The sequence below is a fragment of the Heterodontus francisci genome, chromosome 23, assembly GCF_036365525.1.
Source record: "Heterodontus francisci isolate sHetFra1 chromosome 23, sHetFra1.hap1, whole genome shotgun sequence".
Taxonomy (NCBI): Eukaryota; Metazoa; Chordata; class Chondrichthyes; order Heterodontiformes; family Heterodontidae; genus Heterodontus; species Heterodontus francisci.
Window position 1 is genome coordinate 57,513,603 of NC_090393.1, and position 22,571 is coordinate 57,536,173.

The following is a 22,571-nucleotide window of genomic DNA, read 5'->3' on the forward strand; positions in this document are numbered from 1 at the left end:
CAAAGTAATAATGAATCAAAGGGGCAGCTGACTCCCTCACTGCATGTACTGGGCAGGGGACAACGATCTCATCCTGTTTGGCTCAACTTAGGAACAGGGGTAGGCTATTCAGCCCCTCAAGCCTGTTCCACCATGCAATTAGATCATGCTCATCAGTATCTTAACTCCATTTACCTGCCTTAGCTCTGTGTCCCTTGATAAGCTCATCTAACAAAAATCTATCTACACAAGTCTTGAAAATTTCAAATCAATCCCCAGCATCCAAAGTAGTAGCAAATTTCAGATTTCCACTACACTGCAAAAACTTGATTCCTGATTTCCTTCTTGAATAGCCCGGCTCCAATTTTAAGATTGTGCCCACTTATGCTGGACTCTTCCGCTAGAGGAAATAGCTTCTCTGTATTCAGCCTATTGAATTCTTTCATCATTTTTAATATTTTAAAACTGGGCCAGTACTGGTTGAGAAACTGAAAGTAGGTATTGCACCAATAGTCTATTTTTTATTCATTCGTGGGATGTGGGCATCACTGGCCAGGCCAGCATTTATTGCCCATCCCTAATTGTCCTTGAGAAGGTGGTGGTGAGCTGCCTTCTTGAACCGCTGCAGTCCACAGTGCTGTTAGGAAGGGAGTTCCAGGATTTTGACCCAGCGACAGTGAAGGAACAACGATATAGTTCCAAGTCAGGATGGTGTGTGACCTGATATCGGTGAAAAGCTGTAATTGCATTGACAATTATCCACAGATTAATGCTTTTGAATTCAGCAGTAACGGATGCTGTTTTAAGAGCAAGCTGTTCCAGACTGTGGATATCAAAGTTCATCATAGAAGAGGCAAGTCATAATCTTTGTTGTACTCTCACCTCAGAGTCAGAAGTTTGCGTGCTCAAGTCACACTCGAGGACTGAGCACCAAATCTAGGCCGATATGACAGTTGGCACTGAGAGGTGCCAGCTTTATGATGAGGCAGTCAAATCAAGGCCCCATCTGCCCTCAGATGGATATAAAAGATCCCGTATTTCAAAGAAAAACAGGTTATCATGGCAAATATTTAACACACAACCTACATCACAAACAAATTATCTGATCATTATCACATCGCTGTTTGTGGGAGCTTGCCGAGTGCATTTTAACTGCTGCATTCCCTATCTTACAACAGTGACAACTTCAACAGTACTTCACAGGTATTAAAACACTTTGGGTTGTCCTGAAGTTGTGAATGGTGCAATATAAATGCAAGTCTCATCTTTCTAACAAGTGTAAGGCCTCCACTTATCTATAAAATCGAATCACCGAACAGAGGCACAAGTAATTAGAAGCCCAGCCTGAAGGAGCACAGCAGGGAGCAGACATCCACAACACAGACTTTTCCAGTGATTCAATGTACATTCTAAAAGATGCTTTTAATTTAACTTTTGTTCCCAATTAAAATTTATGAAATAGTCTCAGCCTCACCAAGAAAGAAACTGAGCTCATGTAGGAAACCACAAAGTCTGAGCATATATTATACATACCACAGATCTCAGGTCTGACTGCAACAAACAATCTCTGGCACAGTCTGTGAACATAAAACCTGTCCTTGCACCTGACCACATTCATCATTGAATTGCGTCCAGAAAAAACAACAGATCACTGCAGATAACTCTCAATGCTGCAGAGGCCTTCTCTGTAAATTAGCTCCTAGGCACTGCAAGCATCTGCAATTCGCTATCTGCCTCACTATCATACACTGAATGTCATGAAAATGCTGTATTTGCACAGATAAATATCGGACAGGTTTAGTTCTTAAGGATAAAACAGCAACTTCCTGACATTCAATGGTGAGGATCCATTATTATTTTACAGGATCGCATCTGGAGTGCTGTGCCCCATTTTGGTCTTCCCACATAAAGGATGCTACAAGAAGGATTCCTAGTTGAAAGAACCATAGCTACCTTGATAAGCTAGAGACAACCTGACAGAGGTTTATAAAATAAATTAAAGAGCTGGATAGCATCCCTATTGATAGATTGGGGAGGACCAGGGGACACAAGTTTAAACTACACCAGATGGGGAATAGACTGAATGTTAGGTGATTGTTCTTTGGTAGGAAGAATAGAATCACATTAAGTATTATTTAAATGAGGAGTGACTGCAGAATGCTGTGGTAGAGGGATTGGGAGCCCTCGCATATGAAACACAAAAAGGTTAGCATGCAGGTACAGCAAGTAATTAGGAAGGCAAATGGAATGTTAGCATTTATTATAAAGGGAAATGGAGTAAAGAAGGAGAAGTCTTGCTACAACTGTACAGAACATTGGTGAGACCACATCTAGAGCAGTGTGTACAGTTTTGATCTCCTTACTTGAGTAGCAATATATTTACACTGGAGGTAGTTCCTGAGATGAAGGGGTTGTCTCATGAGGAAAAATTGAGCAGGTTGGGCCTATACTCATCCGAATTAAGAATAATAAGGAGCAATCTTATTAAAACACATAAGATTCTGAGGGGGCTTGATAGGGTAGATGCTGAGAATATATTTTCTCTCCTGGGTGAATATACAACTAAGGGGCATAGTTTCAGAATAATGGGTTATCCATTTAAGACCGAGATAAGGAGGAATTTCTTCTGAGGGTCGGTGGTGAAACTTTGTCATTCTCTACTCCACAGAGTGGTGGAGGCTGAGTCATTGAATATATCCAAGGCCGAGTTTGACAGATTTATGAACTACAAGGGAGTCAAGGGTTATGGGGGTGAGTAGGAAAGTGGAGTTTAGGCCACAATCTGATCTGCCATAATCTTACTGAATAACAGAGCAGGCTCAAAGAACCTTATGGCCTACTCCTAGGCTTGGGGACACAGATTGAAGGTTTTGGGAAAGAGATGCATTTAGAGTCACTTACAGCACAGAAGGAGGCCATTTAGCCCATTGAGTCCACGCAGGTTCTCCACGGAGCTATTCAGTCAGTTCCACACCCCTGCCCGATCCCCGTAGCCCTACAAGTCTATTTCCTTCAAGTGGTCATTCAATTTCCTTTTGAATTCATTGACTGTCTCTGCTTCCTGACCCTCGTGGGCAGCGAGTTCCAGGTCATCACCACCCGCTGGGTAGAAAAGTTCATCCTCACATTCCCCCTGCTTTGCTTGCCCAAAACCTTCAATCGTTGTCCCCTAGTTAATGGGAGCAGTTTTTCCTGGTTTAACTTGCGAGTCTGTCATAATCTAGCACACGTCTATTAAATCTTCCCTCAATCTCCTTTGTTCTAAAGAGAACAACCCCAGTTTTTCTAACCCAACCTTGTAAGTAAAATTCTTCATCCCAGGAATAATTCTGCAGGGGGAATATGAGGAAGAACCTTTTTTAAAATATATGCAGCAGGTGGTAATGACTCACAAGGGTGGTGGAAGTGGAGACAATGACTTCAAAAGGAAATTGGATAGCCACTTGAAGGAAAAAAACTTGCACGGCTACAGGAATCGAGCGGGGAGAGTAGGACTGGCTGGATTGCTCCGTGGAGAGCCGGCATGGACTCGATGGGCCGAACGGTCTGCTTCTGTGTTATGTGACTATGACTATTTCTTACATTATGTTCCCAGAGAATATCAAGCCTCTGGAATACACGGTCAGCTGATGAAGGCATACAGAGAGTCATCACCCACTGCAAGAGGGAGGTGAACCACTTTTGATTGGGGCAAAGATTTCATCATCTTGAACACAAGTGATTTTACAGATAACTCATGTCCATGGGATCTCCTGTGTTGCCCGAGGGGGTCAGATGAAAACATCCTATGGTATTTTTTTTCCTCCTTACTGGCCCTGGATTTTTGGCCTCACCCAGGAGATCACATGGCTGCCAGGGATGGGGGTGTGGTGGGGTATGGAAAATGTCTCGTCCAGCCATCAGAGTGTGGGTCAGATTTGATGGACCAGCTGGTCTTTTTCTGCCCATCATCTTCTGATGTCATGATTGCAGAACCATTTCTACAATATAAACTAGCCATGACTGGCAGTTTGACTGCACTCTCTCTCCTCCACTGCACCCCCTCATTGTACAGTGACACCCAAAATTGGAAGAGTTAGACTTTAAATAATGCAAAACTTGGAAAACTGCAGGAAAGACTTAAAATTCTAAGACAGACATGTCAGCAAAGCAAAATGCTCTGAACTGCAGACCAAATGCCTAAGTTTGGGAGCGAAGAGGCGGAGGTTTATGTGGAATTATTTTAGTGCAGCCATCAGTAACCATGGCCTATTAGAAGCAATGAAAATTCACTTGAAGTCTGCGACTTGGATCTGCGTAGATCACTGGTGGGAGAAACATACTAATTAAATATGATGAAAGCTATCCATAGTTGAAGAGTTCCTGAAGAAAACAATCCCCTTCTTTACATAAAGAAATTTTCCAAGTCATGTTTAAATTAGGAAACACTGTGCTGTAGTTACTGAACACGGTAGTGGGCAACAATAGAATAGCAGAGCACTAACAGGGATTGAGGTACAGATCAGCCATAACAGAGTTCAATGGCTCAAGGGCTGAATAGCCTATACCTGTTTTATGTACAGAGACCGAGGGCCAAACACCAATTTGACCTGGTTAGGTGGAGTGTTTTTCTTGGTTTGGGGGGGGGGGGGGGGGGGGGTGGTGGTGGAGGTGGAAGAATGGGGGGGGGGAAAAAAAAAGCACAGAATCTGTGGAGTAGGGGGCAAAAAAAACTCGTGTGGTCTGCTTTTTCTCTCAGTTTTGGGGGGCGGCTGTTGGTGGGTGGAGATGGGAAGCCTTGAAGATCTGGTACAATGTCACAAGCCCACCTGCTTGGCAGTAGAAATGGGAAGACCAGGGAAATTAAAGGCAAGGGATAATGAACCAGAATAGCGAGACAGATAATAAAATAGGTTACACAATGAAGACTCATTAGCAGCACTCGTTTGCATTGATGTGCGCTGTGTAGGCCTGACATCTGCAGCCGCTACTTTTAGCACTTGTATATTTTCACATTTTACTTTGCTCAATTTAAAAAACTATTAAACCTGTATTAAAGGTTACTTCGTAGACATGGATTTAAAACTAAGCATGATTGTGCTGATTACCACTGATTAAGTCAAATGATCAATTATGTAATCAGTAGCCATTGTAACTAAACTTGTTTTTCCTCAATAACTCCTGCGCTTTGTTTTCATGCTGGTTAAAGCAGGCTAGGTTCACAGCTGTCCTTTTGTCTAAACTACTGTTTTTCTCTGCTTACTAGATTGTTAAGAAAGAAAGGTTTCCTATTGTTTAAACAGGAGTCAGTTCTTATGATATTTGGTGACCCTTGACCTGCAAGCAAGGAAAATGGATATCAAAGCAAAATACTGCAGATGCTAGAAATCTGAAACAAAAACAAGAAATGCTGGAACCACTCAGCAGGTCCGGCAGCATCCGTGGAAAGAGAAGCAGAGTCAACGCCTCGGGTCAGTAACCCTTCTTCGGAAAATAGATAGCCTTGCACGTGGGGTGGTCCACTATGGTAGAGAGTCAGGCGATGGAGTTGAATTGATGGACAGTATAACCTAATTGATGGCAGATGAGACACACCATCAAAAGGCATGCAGACATCCCGAGTGGCCTCGTAGTGCCAGAGAAGAAATTGACGAGGACTCATGGTTGTCAGACTCTCGTTTTGGGAAAGTCTGGATGGAGGCCTCAAAGCTGGAATGGAGCCAGAAATTGGACTTAAAGGATGCATCCAATGCTCGGTATTGCAGCTGGAGTGGACTGACTGGACAGTCCACCCCCGTGCAAGATTATTCAGAGACTTGGTAATGTATGTACCAAAGGGAACTGTACCATTAGCTGTCTTGAACAGACTAATTTGGGGTTATAGCATTTGTGCTACAAGAAAGTTGTCTTTCTATACAAAGTGTTTATTTAAAAAAAGGAAAAGAAAGTTATTTGAGTATTGCTGAAAACAGGCATTTTGTTGAAGCTTTCTGTCTTGCGCTCATCAGGACAATTTGCAACACCAATGTAAGGGAAAGCAACAAATTTATATTGTGGGAAGACAGTGCTGATTGGTTGGCAAGTGGACTCTGGTAGAGGCGTTGCCATAAAGAATGCCCCAGTTTATGGTGACTGATAGTTAATTGCCAAGCTTCGTTTGAAATTTAAACCAGGCAGCTTGACTCTGGTTAAAGCATTGCTCTGAAGAATGAACCAGAGAATGGCTGTCACTTATTTTGTTTAGCTGAAACAGGTGCAATGTGTGTACATGTTCTTTCGGTCTGCAAAGAACAGGATCCTGTGTATTAATGTATATAGCTTCCAGTACGTGCAAATGCACTACACTGCGAGCCCGACTGAATCTTAAATTGGTTGTCAGCGTAATTCTTCACACACTGAAGTTTATTTATCAAATGTTGTCCAATCGCGGAATCACTTCTAACGCTGGACGCTGTTTTGAGTTTTGCAAGAATGGGCTGGTTGGGTACGGCCTGTAGTTTGCCCGTTGCGAACAGCGGAAGGGACCTGTTGTTTGATACGATCCGCCAGTCTTTGGGACATATGGCCTATATACCTAGCATCACACTGGAATTGAAATTCATACGTTACGCTACTCATTTGTGATAGGCAGTACATTTTTTTGACTTGACCGCAGCATCCTGTTAGTGGTGAACACCATACCTGTTGCTACTGCACAGTAGCAACGTGAAACTGCTAGCTTCACCTATTGCCCAAAGTCTTGGGATACGTTACCCTTCTAGGGTAATCGGAGGTAGACTGGCCACTTTTCAGGGCCGAAAATGACAGCCTTAGGCCTGTTCATATGTTTGCGTGATACAGTGAGAAATTATCTGATCAGGGTAGCCATTGTCATGCAGAATGCCTTTGATTCGCCTTATTTCAGCATCAAGTCTGCAAGGTGATCAAATGGCTCGGCTCCTATTTACAAGGTTGCCAATAAGGCCAATCTTATAGCGCGTGGAACTGTAAGAATCCCAATGTGTTTCAATGCCAGTGTGATGCTAGGTATATAGGCCTTATGTCCCAAAGACTGGCGGATTGTAACACGTCCCTTCCGCTGTTCGCAATGAGCAAGGTCGTACCCAACCAGCCCGTGCTTGCAAAATTCAAAACAGTGTCCAACATTAGATGTGATTCTGCAATTGGACAACATTTGATAAATAATCCTCAGTGTGCTAAAAATTATGCTGACAACCAATTTAAGATCATCAGTTGGGCTCGCAGTGTGGTGCATTTGCATGCACTGGATGCTACATATATTAAAACACAGGGCCCTGTTATTTGCAGACAGAAAGAACATGGGCACACATTGCGCCTATTTCAGCTAAACAAAATAAGTGACAGCCATTTGCTGGTTCATTCCTCAGGGCAATGCCTTGACCAGAGTCAAACTGCCTGGTTTAAATTTCAAACAAAGCTTGGCAGTTAACTGCCAGTCACCATAAACTGGAGCATTCTTTATGGCAACACCTCTACCAGAGTCCACTTGCCAACCAATCAGCACTCTCTTCTCATACAGTATAAATTTGTTGCTTTCCCTTATCTGGTACTCTTGCGAATTGTCCTGATGACTGCAAGATGCAAAGCTTCAACAAAATGTCTGTTTTCAGCAATACTAAAGATAATTTTAAATCAATAATTGTTTAATAATTTACTAAAAATTGTTTAAACACATTTAGTATTGGGTCACCCATTCCTGTTACGTCCAGATTATGGCCCCGAACCCAAGTGAAATTCTGCAAGGGACACTCACCCTACAGCTGATGAGGGCTTTCACTTTGGTACCATGGAGTTGTCATGGACACCAATTACCCAAGCAACCAGTCGGGATTTTCCCTCATTGTGTATGTCAGATGCAGGTTGTCAAAGACTGAACGAGGAAAAAACAAGACTTATGTCGTGAAGTGGGCACACTATGCTAACACAAGCTATCCTTGTACCAGGCTAGTGCTGCTGATTCCCAATGAGCCGATGATAAAAACAAAGGCTGGCAGATTCACAACCGCTTAGCACAAATACAAAAACAACTTTATGCAGAGAGCAAAAGAACTGGAAGTGGGTACCAATAAAGAGTGGTCCTATGCCGTGAAGGTCACTTTGATTGCACCTACAATGTTGGAGATAAGTAATTATTTTAAATCTGCCTTAATTTGAGATGTACACCACAGGTAAGCACAGGCTTTTCTTCGCTTGTCATTCCTGACACACACCACCCCCCACCCCCACAGTCCGGAGCAAAAACAGACATACACCTATTGGGGCCAAATGGCCTGCTTCTGTGCTGTGCATTCTAGGTCTCTAACAATACTTGGGTTCTTTTCTCAACAGATTCTGCTATTGTTCACCAGCTGACCTCACAGGGCACTGCACAGATCCCATTGTACTCAGTGGAATAACAACCATCTGACCCCAACCTCAGGAATGAGAAGTTTCAATTTTACAATTTTGGCAGCTCTTATCAGTTGGCAGATACTAGGAGTGCATCACGTCTGATTTCAAAACCCACGTGTTGTAAAACTCAATGTCTTCTCCGTATTTTCATTTTCACATTTAGCTCAGATAAAAGCAAGCCTTCACTGCAATGCTTCAGCAGAGGAAATGATCATGCAAAAGTTGTACAGGGGAAATCAGTAAGGGGATGTAGAGGGTGGAAGCATGATTTTAAAAAAAAGCAGTCATTAATGGCACTGCGATTTAAAACAATCGCAGGGTTACTGCTCAAGTCATTAACTTGCAGGGTTAAGGCACTTAATGGCAGCCTGACCTATAAACTGAAATTTAAAGGAAACAAACACCATGCTTCTGATCATGTCTGGGATCCCTGATAACCTCTGGTCCCAAGCGTGTCTGCTCAAGGTACAGAAAACGGAGGGCTGCTTCCTGTTAGCCTGCAAATAGGTCAACCAGGACCAGCGGCACAATGGCATTGTAAACATGGTCCATGGTAAAACTGGCATGTAAACAGGGGGGCATCAGCAGTGGCACAGGTAAATAGGGGCCAGTGGTGCATATAAACAAGGGCCGGGGGCACATTGGGATTTGCAAAAAGTGGTCATTGCCATACTGATTTATGCAAAACAGGATCAAGTAATCCCAGGTCTCCACCTGAATGCTGCTCTCCAAGCAACCCAAGCATCAATATAGCATTTATTCAAACATACAAAGGCCTTCATAGGCTGCATGCACTCCCATGAGTCAAAGTGTTGATGCCTGCAGACTAAGCTCACACATTTAAATGGCCACTTGGCAAGATAGCAGAATCTCTGCAAACATACCATGCACAAGTCAAGAAAACTGGCAAACTAAATTATTGAACTGAGGCGGTGACTACAAATCCTTGTCACTCCTGGCAACAGGACTAGGGGATGCAGGTTTAAGGTTTTGCAAAGGAGATTCAGGGAGAATGAGAGAACAATTTTTTAAAAAATGCTGCAAGTGGTAAAGACCTGGAACTCTGCCTACAAAGGGAAAGAAAGCAAAGACAATGATTTCAAAAGGAAACTGGATGGGCAACGCAGATAGAGTGGAGGAGTGGAACTGACTGGATTTTTCCACAGAGAGCAGGAATAGACTCGATGGAACGAATAGCTGCCTTATGTGCTGTAATGACTGACTCTATAACAAGTTCCTTTAAAATAATGGTTTCTTGCCCAGGAGGTTTAATTAACCATTAACTACTTCACTTAATTAACATCTGATACAGAAGACATAAATGACTATGACTACTAAGACATTGGCATCCTTTATTCCCCTTTAGATAAACATTTTGACATTCTATATTGCACTTCTTCAGCCCAATGTGATTAGTTGAGGAGAGATTTTACTATGTACCAGTTTGATATGACAAAAAAAAAAATGAACCATTAGTTGGAAAAATAAACCCAACAGCAGGAAAAATCAGCAATGCTATGAAAAAGACACTGAAGCACTTTCCAGTTGGAAACACCCCCCCATTACAAATTTGATATGCTTTGCTGTTGCTAATCACAAGTACACTACAGATTCTACATGTGATCTAGTTTGGGTAGATTAAACACCAAAGGCTACAAGATAAGGGACCCTGTGTCTGGCTCTGCACACCATCAATAAAAAGGCCAACTCCATGACTGCCACCTTACGATCTGTTCAAGATCAAGTTGTTGAGAACAATCCGCCAGTCTTTGGGACATAAGGCCTATATACCTAGCATCACACTGGCATTGAAACACATTGGGATTCTTACAACCTCTGACTAAATACTGGACAGACTGAAATCATACTTGTTCAGCATGCACCAGAAACTCTGCACCCCAACTACCAATTTCAATTCCTATCCTGACACTACACCACCTCATTGCTGGTTTAAAAGCTCAGAGCAGACAATCAACCCACCTCCAAGACCACCTATTCCTTTGCAAAAATCGCCTGAACCAAAATCTTCAACCATGATTCAGTCACTTCCAGGTTTGATTTCTCCAATGCTCTTCTTTCTGCTCTCCAAGCCTATACCCTGAACAAACTCCAGCTTAAACCAAAAGTCCACTGTTCACATCATCTACTACTGCAACAGTTTTGTCTGTCCGCATTTTCTGATTGGTTGGTGGTTTGATTTGGTGGGTGGAGCCTGGCACACACACCTCGGTTATGGGCCCCCAGCCCTCACCGTTCCCTGGCCTCTGTTCCTGGGCTCGCGACCATTGTGGGGAGGGGTGTGCGGTCGAGAGAACATGAGGGGTGGGGGTGGAAATGCTATGAGAGGGATGAAAGGAATGGGATGGGTATGGCATGGGAAAGATGGAATGGGGATTTAAAGTAGCATTGTTGCTATAAAGTTACTAATACCACAAATAGTTTGCAGGTCTATGCTTGTCGTGTACTAAATCCCACTCATCTACCATCCCTGTTCTCGTTGGGTTCAGTGCATGGTGCCAAAGGCTCAGTGCTGGGACCGTTAATTTCATTTCCAATTTATATAAATGACTTGGAAACTCAGCCAAATTTGCTGATGCTACACTTGAAGGGGCAGTGGAATTGGAGGAGGCAGCTCAAATTACAGAAAGACTTGGACTAAATACAATGACATTGTTGCAGACAAGTGTAAAAGTACTGAATGTAAAAAGGAACAATGGATGAAATGTATCCCATAAATGGTGCTAAAATAGCTAAGAATGAAACTGAAAGGGTCCTAGGAGTTTGTAGATTTGATGGTTAATATTTCAGAGCAGCAAACAAAGACAAAACAGCAAAATTTGCAAGTCAGTGGAAGTCTACATCTAGAGTACTGTGTAGTCTGGTCACAGACACAAGGCAGACATTCAAGAAAATGCCAAGATGCTGATCCCCAGTGTTAAAGGCTGAGTTATGAGGAATAATTGGGAAGACTTTGGCTTGTGAGATGTAATCTTAGAGGGACAAAAGATAATTAAGTGAGTGGGAAAGATAAATCCAGACTACTAGTTTAAATTGTTACCATTGGAAACGGGAACACAGGTTCTAACTCACAGGCGGCGCAGTGGTTAGCACCGCAGCCTCACAGCTCCAGCCACCCAGGTTCAATTCTGGGTACTGCCTGTGTGGAGTTTGCAAGTTCTCCCCGTGTCTGCGTGGGTTTTCTCCGGGTGCTCCAGTTTCCTCCCACAGCCAAATGACTTGCAGGTTGGTAGGTAAATTGGCCATTATAAATTGCCACTAGTATAGGTAGGTGGTAGGCAAATATAGGGACAGGTGGGGATGTGGTAGGAATATGGGATTAGTGTAGGATTAGTATAAATGGGTGGTTGATGGTCGGCACAGACTCGGTGGGCCGAAGGGCCTGTTTCAGTGCTGTATCTCTATAAATAAAAGGAAATTTAGGACGGATCATGATGTTATTCACAGAAATTGATCAACACATCAAAAGGACTTAAAAGATAGAGGAGCCAATCATCGTATCATTTAAGAAACAACTGGAAAAAATGTAGGGTCTTTCAGGATGGATACATTCAAGATGGATTGAATGGCCTTCCTTACCCATAATTTATACGATCACGACATTGAAGATATTGCGTGAGTGCAGGTTGTATCACTGCTGCTGACTGCACTAAGTATTATAACCAGACAAGATTTATAAAGCTGTGCTCAACGTGATAGTAAAGGAAAGGTTTCCTGTGAATGCTCCTGGAACCTTTTAACATTCTGCATTAAAAAAAAATGATAATTGCAAATCAGACACACTCCCACTTTCAGTTCAAATTTACAGCTCAAGCAGCTGCAAAACAAAGCCCAGCTCAGACCCTAAGGTTCGTGAACTTTACCATACACTGCTAGATTGAGACAGATAACCACAGCCTTGTGTTACCCAAATCTAAAACCAGTTTAATGCTTCTTTAAAAAAATCCATTTACTACTCTATATAACTTTCTACCTCCCCTCCCAGCTTGAAGACAAATGTATTAGGTTAAGGATCTACCTAGAGGTTGGCTGGAGTCAGCAGAATGCACCCCAGTAGAGACTGAACTTCCTGTTAGTGCACAAGTGTGGTTTTCATCAGCGGATGTCCACAATAGGGAGTGCTTTTGAACCCATTGTAGAAAATTAGAATGAAGTGCCTGGAAATCTGATAACAGCAAGTGTTGAAACGCTTTCTAAACAACCGCATGGAGAATTTATCACTCACAGTAAATGGAGGAAAAAAAAATATGGAACAGGCTAATTATAATTATAATTACTTACACACTGAATTACCACGCCTTACCCAACAGTCAAACATGTGACAGCACAAGACAGACAAGAGAGAAACCCATGCCCAGAAACACCAAAGATACTGTTACATCATTGCAAAATCAACCATGATCCTGTCAAAGTGGGCAGCTATCTTCTACGTACATTGATACAACTCAGCCTCTCTTTTCTGTAATCACACGCAGGCATTGAGTTTTTCACCAACTTCATACAGATTTCCACTTTCACATGCTGCCTGTTGTAAGGCAGGCAGCGATCAATATTGTCCTTTATCTACAAGGGATATTTTGATACAGATGCATTCTAATAATTAATGTTCAACCTGTTAGCAAGTTGTGAAAGCATCTGTCTTCTTGTTCACTCTGATACATAATAGTAATAAAACTACTTCTACAGCATTACATGGATTAATCTTAAACAGTCGAACACATTAACAGAACTCTTGACCTCTGCTTGTTCTGTTATCATCTTTCTGTTCTTATTCTCCCTATTTATCAGCCTTGGGTCAGCAATAGCACTCTTGTCTCAGTCAAAAAGGTCATGGGTTCAAGCCCCATTCCAGAGGTTTGAGTTCATAATCCAGGCTGACACTGAGGGAATTCAGCAATGTCAGAAGTGCTGCCTTTTGGACGAGACATTAAACTGAGGCTCAGTTTGTCCTCTCAGGTAGACGCAAAAGATCCCACAGTACTATTTTGAAGAGGAGTAGGGGAGTTAGCCCCAGTGTCCAGGCCAATATTTATCCCTCAATCACCACCATGCACAGATTACCTGATCATTTATTTCACTGCGGTTTGTGGGACCTTGCTGTAGACAATCTGGCTGCCCTGCTTCCCTATATTACAACACTCACTACAATTCAAAAGTACTTCATTGGCTGTAAATTGCTTTGGCACATCCTGAAGTCATGAAAGGTACTTTTTAAATACAGATTAACCATGATCTACTTGAAATGACAGAAGAGTCTCGAGGGGCTATTCCTATACTCTCACTGTGTATAAGTGGTTATGTACTGGATATTATATGAATTACACTATTTATTTACATTTACACTATGGAACAGGCAACAGAGTGATCATTGTACATTAATGAAGTGGCATACACAACTCCAGAAGCACAGCAAACAACAACGTAACGGGACCAAAAAACAGTTAAGACATTTCCAGGGATAGACTTTAATGATGAGAAGTGTGATTTAGGCAATTAAAAAGGCCAAGACGTGGGTCAAAAGTCATATATTACTCTGGGACCACTTCCATGCTGCAAGACCAAAAATCAGAAGAAACTATAGATGTAATGCTTCATCAATCACCATAATCTTCCAAAACTCAACAACTTTGACCATATAGAAGCCTAAATATAGGAACAGTTAGGATTTTGTTTCCAAATTACTGTAGAATGTATAGAATTCAATCTGTAAACCTTTCTGCATTTATCTGCCACCCGACTTCTGAGTGGCATTTTTAAAAATTCTTTCATGGGATGTGAGCGTCACTGGCTCGGCCAGCATTTATTGCCTTTCCGAGAGTGGTGGTGAGCCACCGTCTTGAACTATTGCAGTCCATGGGGTGTGGGTACATCCACAGTGCTGCTAGAAAAGGAGTTCCAGGATTTTGACCCAGCAACAGTGAAGGAATAGCGATATTGTTCCAAGTCAGGATGGCGTGTGGCTTGGAGGGGAACTTACAGATGACGGTGCCCTCATGCTTCTGCTGCCCTTGTCCTTCTAGGTGGTAGAGGTCGCAGGTTTGGAAGGTGCTGCCGAAGGAGCCTTGGTGAGTTGCTGCAGTGCATCTTGTAGATGGTACACACTGCTGCCACTGTGTGCCGATGATGGAGGGAGTTGATGTTTAAGTTGGTGGATAGGGTGCCAATCAAGCGGACTGCTTTATCCTGGATGGTGTTGAGTTTCTTGAGGTTGGAGTTACACTCATCCAGGCAAGTGGAGAGTATTCCATCACATTCCTGACTTGTGCCTTGTAGATGAACAGGCCTTGGGGAGTCAGGAGGTGAGTTACTTGGTGCAGAATTCCCAGCCTCTGAACTGCTCTTGTAGCCACAGTACTGATATGTTAGTCAATGGCAACCCCCAGGATGTTGATAGTGGGGGAATTCAGTGATGGCAATGCCATTGAGAGATGGTTGAAACACTTCAACACTGACTACAACTCTAGATTGGATAGTTCATGCTCTATGCTGAGTTTCAAACGACTGCCACAACTGAATAGCGTATGGTAGCATACACCATTGGACGAGGTCCACTATGGATCAAATATCTCCTATCCTCATTAAAAACAACAAGGCTGTGGAGGTAAACAGTTGAGTTTTCCCGTCCCAAGGGAATTTCCCTGTGACTTACGAAAGCAAATCACTGCAGTGCTTGGATGAATAGCTCACTGTTAAGAGCGCTGACTGATTATTCTTTGAAGGGGTTACTTTAACAAAGAAAATTCGATTCCTAAGAACATCTATTTCACAAATTCAGTCACACACACCAGACATCACAAAACATGCTTTTCCTTGCCAGAAACACTTAAGCATACACTCTAATCAACCATTTTCCAAGCTTCCATGTGGAAACGGGCACACCCAATTTGTACATTAAGATACAAATAATTGTTTTGCCTTATGGATTTCCTTGGTTCTCTGCACAGAAAGCCAGGTCTACCAGACAACGCCATTAAGTAGCTCCCACGCCTGTCATATGGACTGAGCCTCTGAATCGAACCAGCATGTAGGCTGGTTAAATGCCCCATTAAATGACCACCAAAATAAAATTTGCACACAAGTGCAACAGCATTCAACCATGTTGTGGGATGGGTGGGAACTGGACTCACGTGGAGGTGATGGTTCGAAATCGTTCTTGTCCAGCTGTGTCCCAGATCTGCAACTTTACTTTCTCGCCATTGATTTCCACAGTTCTTATCTTAAAATCTACCCCTATCGTAGTAATATAGCTGCCTGTGGACATAAAGAAACAGTGTAAATGCTCTCACCTACTACATTGCAAACAGAGATAGCGCTTGGTATGGAATGCAAACCAGCTCTGGGCAATACCACATTCTTAAGGCCACCACTTAAAGCTGAAGTGAGGAATTAATGCCTGGTGAGGAGTTTTTTTTGAAGTAACAAGGAGGATTGATGAGGGTAGTGCAGTGGATGCGGTCTACATGGATTTTAGTAAGGCATTTGACAAGGTCCCAGAGGGCAGACTGGTCAGTAAAAATGAAAGCCCATGGGATACAGGGGAATTTGGCAGGTTGGATCCAAAATTGGCTCAGTGACAGGAAAAAAAGGGGTAGTAGTCGACGGATGTTTTTGTGAATGGAAAGTGGTTTCCAGTAGCGTGCCACAAGGCTGAGTATTGGGTCCCTTGCTGTTTGTGGTATATATTAATGATTTGGCCTTAAATGTGGGAGGTATGCTCGGGAAATTTGCTGATGACACAAAAAATTAGCCGTGTAGTTAATAGTGAAGAGGATAGCTGTAGACTCCAGAATGATATCAATGGTTTGGTTGAGTGAGCGGAAAAGTGGCAAATGGAATTCAATCCAGAAAAAAGTGTGAGGTAATGAATTTGGGGAGAGCAAACAAAGCAAGGGAATACACAATAAACAGGAGGATATTGAGGGCTAGAAGAAGTGAGAGACCTTGGAGTGTATGTTCACAGGTCCCTGACGGTGGCAGGGCAGGTAGGTAGAGTGAAGGCGGCATAGGAATGCTTTCCTTTATTGGCCGAGGTGTAGAATACAAAAGCAGGAATGTAATGCTGGAACTGTACAAAACGCTGGTTAGGCCACAGTTGCAGTACTGCATACAATTCTGGTCACCGCATTACAGGAAGGACATAATTGCTCTGGAGAGAGTACAGAGGAGATTTACAAGAATGTTGCCAGGGTTTGAAAGTTGCAGCAATGAGGAAAGATTGGATAGGCCAGGGTTGTTTTCCTTACAACAGAGGAGACTGAGAATTGAGGTATACAAAGTTATGAGGAGCCGAGATAGAGTAGACAGGAAAGGCCTGTTTTCCCTAGCAGAGAGGTCAATTACCAGCGGGCACAGATTTAAGGTAACCGGTAGAACGATTGGAGGGGACAGGAGGAAAAACTTTTTCACCCAGAGGATGGTAGGTGTTTGGAATTCACTACCACAAATGGTGGTGGAGGCAGAAATCCTCAATTCTTTTCACAGGTACCTGGACATGCACCTGAATTGCTGTAATTTGCAAGGCTGTGGACCAAGTGCTGGAAGGTAGGATTAGATTGGGCAGCCTGTTTTTTCACCAGCACAGATACAATAGGCTGAGTAGCCTCCTCCTGTGCCGTAATTTTTCTATGGTTCTAACCCTTTTACATTTTTAGCATAACCAGCATATCTTGGAGATGCAGGCTTTTCCCCTCAAACTTTGTGTTTACATCAGCATTCCAGTCCCTGTACATATCACAAAGAGGCTTAAACCATTCAAAAATAAGTAAAGTTGGCTTTCTGATGATTGGGTCATGGCAATGCTGCATTGTGGCTGTACTAAAAAATGCTAGGTAATTTTTACACTTGACATCACACGTGTCCATGGGAGGGAAGGCAAGAGGTGCTCTGTTCATCTCATTATATTTCCAGCCAAACTAGAGCTCCTCCCAGCAGCGAAACAAGTGAGATATGATCCTCTAACTCAGAGGCCACAGAACTGGATGAATCGGGTGGACAAGTGGAAATGCCAACATTCTGTAGCTTTACTCTAATCCTGGACAAAGGTAGAACAATTAAACACAAGATAAGGTAGCATGCATCATTTTTGGAGAAAGCGTACCAGCGTTAACACTCAAATTGAGCACAAAGAGAAAAAAAAATCATTGAACTCTTAAAAATACCTGCATAAACATTAAACAGGTACTGTGACGTATTGAGAAGAAAGAGTATATAATGGGACCAACAAGTCATCCAGCTCACTTTTGCACACTGCAGTACCTTCATAGAAGCAGGTTCCCTCCCTACTTTTCTGGAGAATGGTCTTTGTCTTATCGTGGGGCAAAGGGAAAGAAAAGGAAGTAAATAGATACAGGACAAAAGGCACAATCACTAGTGACGGAATTCACTCGGCAAACAAAACCTAAAAAGTCCCTGTCTGTATATTATACACAATGATGTGTGTTGGAGGTGCTTTGTAAAAGCGTGCACAGTAGTTTCCTGTGTGTGGGAGTATAATGCAGTGAGCATGTGCTGGTATTAGAATGCATTAATTCTACTGGGCCAATAATTGCACAGACTATTAACTTAAAGTGCTTGCAACATGACAATATCATCCCATTGTGATCTTTAGTGTGTATTTATTGCCACAACCATCTGAACTTGAAGTCAAGCAAAGTATTCTGAAGACTCAAAAAAAGGGCCCGAGGTGCAAGGTAATGGCCCAAACACTATGAAGGATTGATCAAGTAACCATAAATAAATTTTACTCATACAGTACCAGAAACCTGAATGCAGCAGTACCATTAAAAGGACTCAAATGGAGACCTCTTCCTTCAGCACTGTAGTCCAGTAGCACACAGGTGGCCTGCTACTATCCACTATACTTTTAAAAAAAAACACTTCTCACTGTCATTTTCAATTCCTAAACCATAACAGTGACTACACTTCAAAAGTAGCTCATCAGCTGTAAAGCACATTGGGATGTTCTGAAGTTGTGAAAAGGTGCTATATATACACAAGTCCTTTTTTCCTGACAAGGTCCATATACGTAACAATGATGACCACCAAGTTTAAACACACTTGAGGAACTCAGAACCTAGCCCACATGAATCCTCAAGCATTGACGAGATTTTAAATTGAGGTCCCATCTCTCCATTCAGGTGGACATAAAAGATCTCATGGCAGTATCTCAAAACAGCAGGGGAACTCTTCCAGTATCCTAACCAATTATCTGTTCATTTATCTCATAACTACTTGATACGTTGTTTCCCTATATTACAACAGTAACTATACTTCAAAAGTATTTCCATGGCATTAAAAACCTTTGGATGGCATCCTGAGGTTATGAAAAGGATTCGATAAATGCAAGGTCCTTCTTGCTTCACGTGGTTTGTAAGAGATATCAGACTTCATTGTTATGAACAAAATGGAACTGCACAAACAAACAGGACAATCACATGTGTGGGGCTGGTATGGACTTGCAATAATTTAGAGTTCAGAGTTTGAGTTTAAAAAAAAAAATCTATTGACAGCCACACCTAGCAACTCAAACACCACAAACTGGAACCAACAACGGGATTCTCACTCCATCCACTTTCTCGATTCCTCCCCACCCCCAATTGTCGACTTCTACTACTCGCAATAGCAAGTACACAGGTTTCATGTCACCAGGACAACCTAAATCAGTCAGGAATGCTTCTGACTCATTGCAGTAGAAGTGAGCAGCATATAAATTTTACAGAAGCAGCTTGGACAGGTAAGGTTTGAGGAGGATCCAGCATTAGGCATCAGTGCCATGGATTGAACCCAGTGAAAGAAATAACTAAAACATCAGAGATTTCAGAACTGCAGAGATTTGGAAGGTAAAGGAAAAAAAAAATCTAAATTTATATTGTGTCTCCCACAATGTTCCAAAGCGCTTTGCAGTGACGTACTTTTGAAGCGAAGTCGCTATTGGAATGCAGGAAACACGTCAGCCAATTTGCACACAGCAAGCTCCCAGAAACAACAATGTGATAATGACCAGGTAATCTTTTAAGGATGTTGCTTGAGTGATAAATATGGGCCAAGATATTAGGCAGAACTCCTCTGCTCCTCTTCGAAATAGTGCAATGGGATCTTCTATATCCAGCTGAGAGGGCAACTGGAGTGTCAGCCTGGATCGTGAGCTCAAACCACAGGAATGGGGCTTTAACCCACAAGCTTCTAGCTCAGAAGGAAGGGAGAGTGCTACCATGAGCCAAGGCTAACAGAAAACTGAAGACTGAAAAGAGAAAAACAACTTGAAAGGAAACCGTAAAACACAATTGTTGTGAGGTGAAAATTCCTGTATGTGCAGGAGTGAAACTGCATTGTTTCAGAGAACTTCACGAACATGATAAACCAAGTGTGCTTACCTGAAAATGTGTTATCTGCAAATCGCAGCAGGAGACTGCTTTTCCCCACACCTGTAAACAAGGAGCAGGACAGTCAAGAGAACCGTACTTGATCAAATCAAACAGCACACTTGATGGAATGAAAAACCACTCACACCAGTGATGCTAACCTTTCTATAAGCAGAAATTCACTTATTACCCCTAACCCAATTACGATCTGGGGTGGGCTGAAGCAAGATTGCAAAGGCTTAATATACCAGAACTGAGAACACCTACATGCATGTACGCTGTTTTGGGCAAGAGATGGAAGGGGGATGTGAGTGGTAATGACTTGCAACACGCTGCCTATAAAAGGGTGATGGAAACAGAGATAATCAATGATTTCAAAAAGGAAATTGGATAGCCATTTGAAGAAAATAAACTTACAGGGCTCCAGAGATAGAGCAGGGAAATGGGACTGACTGGACTGCTCTACGGAGAGCTGGCATAGACCTGATAGGCTGAATGGCCTCCGTCTGTGCCGTAAATGACTACAACAAATACAAAGGATAGCAAAAATAAACACCCAATAATCTCTCAACGACAGCAGCACTCTTGAGACTTGAAGGGAAACTTAATTTTTGCACCATTTCCATGGCGACAAGCACGTCTCATGAAAAAGCAAAGCAGGATTTGGCCACAGACAAGAGACAATGCAGATCAGCTCCAGACTGACAGGGAGCATCTGTTGTAAACTACACAAATTAAAAGAAAACAAGACACTCAAGAGGGAAAAAAACTCATGACTTTTCATTCTCAATAGAAACATGCACTGGCCAGTTTGAACCCTGAAAAAGCAGAAAGCTTTTAAAAAAAATTAAACAGACCAAACGATTTATTAGCCAACTACTCCAGCTATAAAACTATGTCTTACTGTTGTTGCTTATGTAAATACATGAGCAAAATGGCAAATTTAATAAAAGCAAAATAGGCAGGTGCCATTTTCACTATTTTTATAGGTTGAGTATTCAAGCTGTCAGTAAGTTTGATTTCACATGGGAGAGAAAATGGATTCTTAAAGTCCTCACTCAACACAGGGGACATAAGAAAGCCAAGTATGATCCCAAGTACATTTGCTTAAAACAGCAGTAATGACTGCACTTCAAAGTAATTCAGCATTAAGTGACGTGCTTTGGGAGGGGAGGTCCTGATGATGCAGTAGGGCACTATAAGTGCAAATTCACCCCAATGAACTAGACAAGCCTCGATAAAAGTTTAACATCTCCACACAGGAGAGGCAAGCCAAACTTCCAGCAAGTAAAGTGCTCTACATACCAACAGTAGAATACAGTAGAAATAGTTGATTACTCATAGACGATGCGAATCTGTTACAGCAAAGTCATTCAAATGCACATATTTTTTCTTACCATGGTTTACCAAAACAAAGTCTTTTGCTGCAAACCAACCTGGGACCAATGGAACAGTTTCCCCCAGGGAATGTCCGATGCTGCTGCTTCTTCAAATCCACCCAGACACTTCACAAACAAACAATGAAACACTTAAAAGTGCAGTCACTGTTGCTCTGTAGGCTGCAGCCTCTCATCACTTGTGATATGGAGAATGTTATCAACTGATGTACATTGAACAGACAGCCGCTTAACATTTAGCACATTTAAAATGGCGTTGAGCAAGCTTGCTGTTTAATGCAAACCAGCTGGTAAATTCAAGATTGTTGGGACACAATAGGCAGTGTCAGATTAAATGCAGTAGCTGAGAATTTAAAATAATGAAGCCTGAAATGACAGAAGCCAATCAGAATATCAGCAACATTTTTACAAGCTGATGCGCAGTCGGAACTTTATTAAAGATCAGTTTATAGTCACTGAATCTTAAAATTACAATTGTTCCTCAGCCCCTTTCAATTCTAATTGCTTCAGTTAATTATCAGTTGCCCACTATAAATCACAAAAATATCTTCTCCATTCACAATGTATGCAAATTACCTTGTTCTACCAGCAGAAAGTACCATGCTCTTCATTCTTTAGTTTTTCAACCCTCAAAAGGAGAGAAATTGCCATTATCCTACCTGGGGTGGGGTGCAGGATAGAATGAGGGAACATTATCCAGGAGCACTGCCCCTTTAGGACTTCTGTTACTGAGCTGCCAAGTAAATCAAGCAATGTTCTTTCTACCCCTTCTATGAAAGGTCTTATTCAAAATGCAGCTTGTACTGATGCACTATCCCAGTAACATTTCTCTATTGGTACAACCCTCCTAGTTGCGTCTACTCTTCTGGGAAGAGACTCAACTTGTCAACATTGACCAGACAAAAGACCAATTTTGTGCTGCTGGTGGATGCAGCAGCATTTAGAAGGGGTGGGAGGTGACCCATTTGAGGTTGGAGGTCTTTTAAGATTATGAAAGGGGTTGATACGACAGACATGGAGATGATGTTTCCACTTGTAGGGGAATCCAAAACTACAGGTTGCAAATATAAAGATAATTATTAAACCCAATAAAGGAATTCAGGAGAAACTTTTCTTTTTACTCAGTGATTAGAATGTGGAACTCACTACCATATGGAGCTGTCGAGGTGTATAGCATAGGTGGATTCAAGGTGAAGCTAGATAAGTACACGAGGGAGAAAGGAATAGAAAGATATACTGATAGGGTGAGATGAAGCATAGTGGGATGAAGCAGTGCAAGGAAACTTGTGTGGAACATAAACTCCAGCCAGGTGGGGTGAATGGCCTGTTTTCTATGCTGTAAATTCTATGTAGATCACTTTTCCGTTGGACTGTATCTCAGAGAGGGGTTATTGCAAACACTTGGAGCACTTAAAATTTCTTTCTG

At 42.3% G+C, this 22,571-nt stretch overlaps 1 protein-coding gene across 1 annotated transcript in view; it reads right to left on the bottom strand.

Annotated features, from left to right (window-relative positions):
* The window catches only part of rab35b (RAB35, member RAS oncogene family b), a 48,576-nt gene that overhangs the window by 15,535 nt on the left and 10,470 nt on the right, over nt 1–22,571 (bottom strand). The window contains exons 2-3 of the mRNA XM_068055357.1: nt 19,761–19,811; nt 15,516–15,639 (exon numbers count right to left, since the gene is read on the bottom strand). Of these exons, the coding sequence (XP_067911458.1) occupies nt 15,516–15,639; nt 19,761–19,811 (175 nt within the window). The remainder of the gene's footprint in view (nt 1–15,515; nt 15,640–19,760; nt 19,812–22,571) is intronic.